The 8,612-nt window shown below is 38.8% G+C and overlaps 1 protein-coding gene across 1 annotated transcript; it reads left to right on the top strand.

The window, feature by feature from the left end:
• Window positions 1-4,115: 4,115 nt before the first annotated feature.
• LOC125836859 (uncharacterized) lies at window positions 4,116-6,147 on the top strand. The gene is made up of 6 exons (XM_049516018.1): window positions 4,116-4,135; window positions 4,224-4,291; window positions 5,204-5,229; window positions 5,320-5,421; window positions 5,644-5,858; window positions 6,069-6,147. Exons 1-6 carry the CDS (start codon window positions 4,116-4,118, stop codon window positions 6,145-6,147), a joined length of 510 nt encoding a protein of 169 aa, XP_049371975.1.
• Window positions 6,148-8,612: the final 2,465 nt, after the last annotated feature.

Here is an 8,612-nt window from a genome sequence, read left to right on the forward strand (position 1 = left end):
CCTGAATGTTGAGGGCTGGTGCCCCGCGCCTCTCAGAGTGCCAGGGACGCTAGTTCTCCACATTTGCTCCCCACCTTTTCGTACTTGTTCCTTAGCAATGTACCTATGTTTTCTAGTTTATTCCAACACTCTAAGGTACGTCTAAACATCATGAAATCATCCAATACATGAGATCATGAACCTTGAATCCATAATCCAATTCAACGAAAGTTAGGATCAAAGTCAAGAGAAGTTAAGAGTCGAGTCCAGAAATTAAAAAGCAAGCCAAAGCAAAGTTTATAAAGTTTTCAAAAGTCTTTAACAAATGTTTTAACCTTGTTTTAAGACTTAAGTTTCAAGTTAAGCAAAGAGTAAAAAGTTGAGTTCATTTCTCAAAAAGTTATAAGGGAACTAAGTATTCCCAAAGAGTTATAAATGTTTTCACATTTGAGGAAGAAAAGGGAACATCGATTCCAAGAGGGCTTTTAAGCTAAGTTTTGGGTAATTATCTCAAACCAAAGAAAGAAGTTGTTTTAAAAGATATGAGCTAAGTATATTTTTGGGAGTAGTATTGAGCACCGATATGGGGATGCGAGTTCATATTAACTCAAGTCTCCATAAACCATGTAGCCATCATGGGTATTAATGGGTCATACTTTTTAGATGATCGCATAAGTTAAGCTAGTGGATCCACTAAGTTAAGTAGGTTCTATATGACGTCAAAGTATAGGACCGTTCTGGCGGTGTGTCAAAAGACGTTGTATCACCACTTAGGCTCTGTCACGACCCGAGCCTACACCCTGGATGTGGCCGGCACTCGAGAACCATTGCTGGTCCCCAAGCGTACTCTCATCCTGGCTTACTACAAGCGGAAGACTAATTCAAGCATACAAAGCTTAAAAACTGAATAAAATCAATAACTCAAATACAAAGCTTTAACTCAAAAGAAAACTATGAATAAAAATAAGATATTCAACTCGCCATAAAATAGGTAACTTAAGTCTTTAAAACATTTAATAAAATAAATGAATAATACAGACTTCTCAACTATACTGACTATCTATGAAGCCTCTAACTGATAAAGATGGAAGTCAGGACAAGACCCACGACATCCTCACAAAATTGAAAAGTAAATGAAATCCTCCGGAAACAAGGAGGCTCACCATAGCTAACTCGAACTCCCGGATGTATCAACGAATCTCATGTTGATGATCGTGAATACATGTGTCTGCATCATGAGAAGATGCAGGCCAAATGGCTCAGTACGTGGAATGTACGAGGATGTAAGAGGAATTCTAAAGCATAACATAAGCTTGAAACTTGATAAAAAGGAAACATATTTACCTCTTCTCAAACTTACTCAACTCAAGGAATACTCAAGGATACTCAAAACTACTCAAACTTACTCAACTCAGAAGTACTCAAGGATAAGAAACTCAACTTCAAAGGTATGATACTCGACTTGAAATACTCAACTCTGGATACTCAACTCATGAATACTTAACTAAACTCATTTCATTATAAAGCAGTTTAAAAGAAGTGCAATATAAAGAAAAAGGAAAAATTGTTTAAAAATATGATGTCAACTCTGTGTGTATCCAAGGATACAACATAACTCTGAAATGTATGTAAAAATACAAATAACTGTGTATATAAGAATACAATAACTTATGTGGTAATTTCTCTAATAGACAACCATCACCTAAAAGGTATAGTGATGATACAACACTTTACCTCACGCTGCCAAGGACCATCCCATACCTTGTCATTAGTATAGGACCTTAACTTAACTTAGTTGATCCACTAGCTTAACTTACGTTATCATCTAAAAAGTATGACTCGTTAAATCCCATGTTGGCCACATGGTTCTTATGGAGATTTGAGTTAATATGAACTCGCGTCCCCAATTCGGTGCTTAATACTACTCCCAAAATATACTTTAGCTCATATGTGTTTTAAACACCTCTTTCTTTAGTTTGAGATAATTGCTCAAAGCTTAGCCCAAAAGCTCTCTTGGAATCGATGTTCCCTTTACTGAAAACTAGCCCAAAGGCTCTTCTGAAAATCATAGTTCCTTTCTTGCTCAAATGTGAAAAACATTTATAAACTTTTTTGGGAATACTTAGTTCCCTAATAACTTTTGAGAAGTGAACTCAACTCTCAACTCTTTACTCTTTACTTTACTCAAAACTTAAGTCTTAAAACAAAGTTAAAATGTTTGTAAAAGACTTCTTAAAATATGGTTCATGTCGAATGATGGACATGAACGACTTAATGCAAGGTTCTCAATAACCATAGATAGAACTCAAATACTTAGAACTCAAGAACTCTAACGATACTACTCATTTCAAGAATGCTCAACTTAGAGGGTTCATGCGGAATTATGAGCATGAACGACTCAACTCAAGGACTCAAAGATACTTCTCTTCTCAATATTGCTCGACTTATAGGATTCATGCGAAATTATGGGCATGAACAATTCAAATCAAAGACTTTATGGTTAATATGTAATAGTCCCATGCTTAGAAATATAATCTCAAAGGGGATTAGGAACTCAATACTCAAGACTTAGAACTTGAAGATACTACTCATATCAATGATACTCAATTTATGGAGTTCATGCGGAATTATGGGAATGAACGACTCGACTCAAAGGTCTACATAACTACATGGAACTCATGTATACGACTCTTCTCATTCTCTTGCTTACTTACTCAAAACTTAACTCAAATTGATGATGGATCTCAAAGGTTTCACAATTGAACTCAAAGGGACTCTCTTAGAATGTTCGAAAGAATTATCAAAACTTAACTCTTAGCTCTACCTTGAATTTTAATTATGAATTCAAGGTTATGATCATGTTATGAATGACTTCTAGATGTTTAGAATCGAAAAAGAGTGAAGGTGCACTTTAAACGAACTCAAACGAGGTAACCGACGACAAACTGGATGGGGCAGGCAACCCTGGCGCTATGGGTGGCGCGGGGCGCCAGCCCCTAAACTTCAGAGGAGGGTTTGGGGTGCTCAGGCTGGCGCATCGCGCCAGGCCCCCAACCCAGAAAATCTGACGAACTTCTTTGCTCGTTTTCTCACCCTAACTCGCCTAGAATCGAACGGTTTCTTCCCCAATCACTTAGAATCAATCACTTAACATAATTTCACTCTAATCTACTGAATACATCCCTTAAAATACTCACTTTGATCTCAAGAAATCATCAAAAACCCAACACAACAAGATTTAGAAAGAACTTCAAGAACTTAAATCCTTCAACTTTTTGAGAATGAAACTTCGTTGAAAATAATATGCTTGGCATGTGGGTGAACAAACCCAACACTATAAAGCTTACATATCTCTTAGGGATTAAACCCATGGGGAAAATCCGCAACAAAACGCAAGACTCTCGACGAACGCTTTGATCTTTTCCTCTTTTCTCCTCTTTTCTATTTTTTCTTCTTCTTAAACTCTCAACTAAAACCCTAGGCTAATTTTAGGATTATAAAACTGAACCTAATAGGATTATACCCTTAAACCCTTACTAAAAACGAATTAAATCTGATTAGGTAAGGAAAAGACCAAAATATCCCTCACTATTTTCGGTAAACTTTCCTTAACTGGACAACCTAACTTCAAAAGGCCATATCTCACTCATCCGACCTCGAAACTTAGCAAACTCAGCAGCGTTGGAAAGATAATTCAAAGTTATTTCCTATGGTAACTGGTAGAACACCTAACTCATCCTAAGCTAGGAGTTATGGTTTTGAAGTCAACCCAAAACTCATACTTAACTTAACTTGCAAAATTTCAGATTTTGCTATTTCCAATTTAATTCTTTTTGGAACTCAAGGTTCTACATATAGTGACATTAACACATAAGAAATTTTTAATTCCTTGGTAAAATCTCACTCACTACGAAGAACGGCTCGAGTCTTAATTCGAAATTTTTTCTAGGGTGTTACAGGCTCATAGTGGTGGTTGTCGGTTAAAGAAATTCCCACCTAAAGTATATTACTTTGTATATGAGTAATTTGAGTTTGTTATTGCATTTTATTTAATTAACTAAGTTGATTTTACTGTTTTATAAAGCTTTTCATATAATGCATGTGTTTCATTGCTTTATTCTGAGTTAAGTTTATTCATGAGTAGAGAAGAGCCAAGGTAAGTGTTTCTTCAGATTCCTTTCAAGCCTATATCTTGTTTTAGCATTCCAACTCGCATACTCGTACATTCAATGTACTGATGCCAGGTGGCCTGAATCTTCTTATGATGCAGATGCAGGTAATCAGCCTGAATCTTCTTATGATGCAGATGCAGGTAATCAGGATCAACATCCAGCGCCTCGTTGATCCAGCTTGAGCATTCAGAGTCTGTTGGTGAGCCTCATTGCATTCCGAAGGACTCATTTATTTGCTTTCTAGTCTTTCAGATGTTAGGATGATCGGGGGTCATATCCCGACATCCCTCTTTGTTTTAGAGGCTTCATAGACAGTTAGTAGTCAGACGTCTTTACATTATCATATTATATGTTAAGACTTGAGTTGCCATTTTGGCCAAGTTGAATGTTGACCATTAAACATTCTGAGTTATTTCACCAAAGTTATTTGAGTAAGTTCATTTGATCATAGCAAAATGTTTAGTCTTTCGTTGAGTCAGTAAGCTAGGCTAAGGATTCGCTTGGGGCCAACAATGGCCTTTGAGTGTCGGCCACGTCTAGGGTGTAGGCTCCGGGAGTGACAAACTCGGTATCAGAGCACAGAGTTCAAGAGTCCTAGGGAGTCTATGAAGTCATGTTTGTAGAGTCCTAGTTATCGGTGTGAAGCGCACCATATCTATAATTAGAAGGCGCAACACTTAGGAAATTATCTCACTTCTTTCACACTCTTTTTGTATGTTAGAGTTTGATCTCTAAAAAGTTTTTTCTAATTCATGCTTGCGCGTGTTTTCAGATAATCGTGCCTCCACGAAGAGCTGTCAGAGGTCATCCTGCGAGACACAATGTTGAACCACAAGAGCAAGAGTTACCCAATGCACCTGAAGTGCAACCTCAAGGAGAAGTCACCAATGTTGAGTTCCATGAGGCTATCCGGATGTTGAGCCAAGTTGTGACTAACCAGGTCGGGTAGCAAAGAGGAGCTCGACAAGAAGAGACTGACACTTCAAGGATTCGTGAGTTCTTGAGAATTAATCCTTCAAGTTTCACTGGTTCAAGCACTAATGAGGATCCAGAGAACTTCATTGAGGAACTGAAAAAGGTATTCAATGCGATGCATGTTGCTGATACTGGGAGAGTTGAGCTAGCTGCATATCAACTGAAGAATGTTGCTAGGACTTGGTTTGATCAGTGGAAAGAGGGTAGAACTGAGGATGCACCACCTGCGAGCTGGGCCTGTTTTGAGGAAGTTTTTTTGGGACGTTTCTTTCCCCGAGAATTGAAAGAGGCAAAGGTACGGGAATTTCTTACACTTAAGCAAGATTCTCTAAGTGTGCATGAGTATGGGTTGAAGTTCACCCAACTATCTCGTCATGTTTCGGAAATTGCTAAGGACATGAGGAGTAAAATGAGTTTGTTTGTTGTTGGGTTGACCCGTCTATCAAGCAAAAAGGGTAGGGCAGCGATGCTGATAAGTGACATAGACATATCAAGGTTGATGGTTTATGTGCAGCAGGTTGAGGAAGAGAAACTGAGGGACAGGGAAGAGTTCAGAAGTAAGAAAGTGAAGACAAGAAATGAGTCTGGGCAGCATAAAGGTAATGTGAACTGTTCGTCCTTTCAGCAAAAGCAAAAAGGACCTGCTCTATCATCTGCTAGTGTACCTGCACCCCGAAACAAAGGTGAGTATAATGGCCAGAACTCGCACAGCTTTAGAGCTAGACCTGCACAGTCTCAAGGTAGTGTGGCACAAGGAGGTAACTGGGCACCTGCATGTACTAAGTGTGGTAGGATCCACCTAGGTAAGTGTCGTGATGGCCAGATAGGTTGTTTCAAGTGTTGGCAAGAGGGTCACTTCCTGAAGGAGTGTCCTAAGAACATGCAAGGTAGTGGAAATCAAGTCAATAGAGCCCAATCTTCATCAGTTGCTCCACCAAACAGGGCTGCACCTAGAGGAGTTACTTTCGATACTGGCGGAGGAGCAAACCACCTCTATGCGATCACGAGTCGCCAAGAGTAAGAGAACTCTCCAGATGTTGTCACTGGTATGATCAAAGTCTTTACTTTTGATGTTTATACTTTGCTAGACCCGGGAGCAAGTTTATCTTTTGTAACCCCTTATGTTTCAAATATGTTTGATGTTCTTCCTGAGAAACTTTGTGAACCCTTTTGTGTTTCTACACCTGTAGGGGAGTCTATTCTAGTAGAAAGAGTCTATCGTGATTGTCCCATTTCTATCAATCACAAGAGCACCATGGCTAATTTAGTTGAGTTAGACATGGTGGATTTCGATGTCATTCTAGGTATGGACAGGCTACATGCCTGTTATGCATCAATAGATTGTAAAACTCGAATTGTCAAGTTTCAGATTCCTAACGAGCCAGTTATAGAGTGGAGTAGTAGTTCAACAGTGTCTAGAGGTCATTTCATTTCATACCTTAAGGCGAGAAAGTTAGTTTCAAAGGGTTGTATCTATCACTTAGTCCGAATTAATGACTCTAGTGTTAAGATATCTCCCATTCAGTCAGTTCTTATAGTAAGAGAGTTTCCAGAAGTCATTTCTGATGATATACTCGGAGTCCTTCTTGAGAGAGAAAAAGACTTCGGCATAGACATTATTCCATATACTCATCATATTTCTATTATGTCATATAGAATGGCACCAACAGAGTTGAATGAGTAGTTAAAAGATCTCCTAGATAAGGGTTTTATTCGACCAAGTGTCTCACCTTGGGGAGTCTTGTTTGTAAGAAAGAAAGATGGTTGCCTTAGGATGTGTATAGATTACCGCCAGTTGAACAAGGTTACCATCAAGAATAAGTATCCTCTTTCGAGGATTGATGATCTTTTCGATCAGCTTCAGGGTGCTTCCTGTTTCTCGAAAATTGACCTCAGATCAGGTTACCATCAATTGAAAGTAAGGGAATGTGACATTCCAAAGACAACATTCAGGACCCGTTATAGTCATTATGAGTTTATGGTCATGTCGTTCGGTTTAACTAATGCACCAGCAGCGTTCATGGACCTTATGAATAGAGTCTTCAAACCTTATTTAGATATGTTTGTTATCGTCTTCATTTATGACATACTAATCTATTCAAGGAATGAAAAGGATCATGGTAGCCATCTCAGAATAGTTCTTCAGACTTTGAAAGATAAGAAGTTGTATGCCAAGTTCTCTAAGTGTGACTTTTGGCTTGAGTCTGTGGCATTCTTAGGCCATATTGTGTTTGGAGAGGAAATTAAAGTTGATACTCAGAAAATTGAGGCAGTGCAGAATTGGCCTAGACCCACATCTCCAACTGATATTAGGAGTTTCTTGGGTTTAGCTGGCTATTATAAAAGGTTTGTAGAGGGGTTCTCATCTATTTCGTCTCCTTTGACCAAGTTGACTTAGAAGACAGTGAAATTTCAATGGTATGAAACTTGTGAGAAAATCTTTCAGGAATTGAAAAAGAGGTTGACTACTGCCCCAATTTTGACCTTATCAGATAGTTCTCAATGTTTTGTGGTGTATTGTGATGCATCTAGAGTTGGCTTGGGTTGTGTATTAATGCAGAATAGCAAAGTTATAGCTTATGCCTCCAAACAGTTGAAAGTTCATGAGAAGAATTATCCAACCCATCATCTAGAGTTGGCTGCTGTAGTTTTCGCTTTGAAGATATGGCACCATTATTTGTATGGTGTTCATGTGGATGTGTTCACCGATCACAAGAACCTTCAATATGTGTTCACTCAGAAAGAGCTTAATCTCAGACAGAGAAGGTGATTAAAGTTACTCAAGGACTACGACATGAGTATTCTTTACCACCCAGGTAAGGCTAATGTTGTTGCTGATTCCTTAAGTAGGTTGTCTATGGGTAGCACCACCTATGTTGAAGAAGGAAAGAGAGAGTTAGCAAAAGATGAGCACAGACTGGCACGCCTGGGAGTCAGACTTATGGATTCCACAGAAGGAGGAATAGTGGTGACGAATGGGGCTAAGTCATCATTAGTGTTAGAAGTAAAAGGCAAGCAAGACCAAGACCCTAATTTGCTTGAATTGAAGGAAAATGTTCATAAGCAAAAAGTATTAGCTTTTGAATAAGGGGGAGATAGTGTATTGAGATATTAAGGTAGGTTGTGTGTACCAATGGTGGATGGACTCCAAGAAAGGATCATGGAGGAAGCTCATAACTCCAAATATTCCATTCATCTGGGTTCCACCAAGGTGTATCATGATTTGAAAGAAGTGTATTGATGGAATAGCATGAAAAAGGGCATTGCAGAATTTGTTGTTAAGTGCCCAAACTGCCAACAAGTTAAAGTAGAGCACCAAGGGCCTGGTGGTTTGGCGCAGAATATAGAACTTCCGGAATAGAAGTGGGAGATGATTAATATGGATTTCATCAACGGCTTGCCAAGGCCTCGCAGACAGAATGATTATATTTGGGTGATTGTCGACAGAATGACAAAATCAGCCCATTTTCTGTCGGTAAAGACTAC

The sequence above is a fragment of the Solanum verrucosum genome, unplaced genomic scaffold (assembly GCF_900185275.1).
Source record: "Solanum verrucosum unplaced genomic scaffold, falcon-dt-bn FXZP01000141.1, whole genome shotgun sequence".
NCBI classification, from domain to species: domain Eukaryota; kingdom Viridiplantae; phylum Streptophyta; class Magnoliopsida; order Solanales; family Solanaceae; genus Solanum; species Solanum verrucosum.

What these genes read in the sequence shown, in the direction of transcription:
- LOC125836859 (XM_049516018.1), top strand. Translation starts at nt 4,116, where the DNA reads ATGAGTAGAGAAGAGCCAAG. An exon ending in TTCTTATGATGCAGATGCAG is followed by an intron (nt 4,292 to 5,203) that starts GTAATCAGGATC and finishes ATGAGGATCCAG; the next exon opens with AGAACTTCATTGAGGAACTG. An exon ending in TCATTGAGGAACTGAAAAAG is followed by an intron (nt 5,230 to 5,319) that starts GTATTCAATGCG and finishes TGGTTTGATCAG; the next exon opens with TGGAAAGAGGGTAGAACTGA.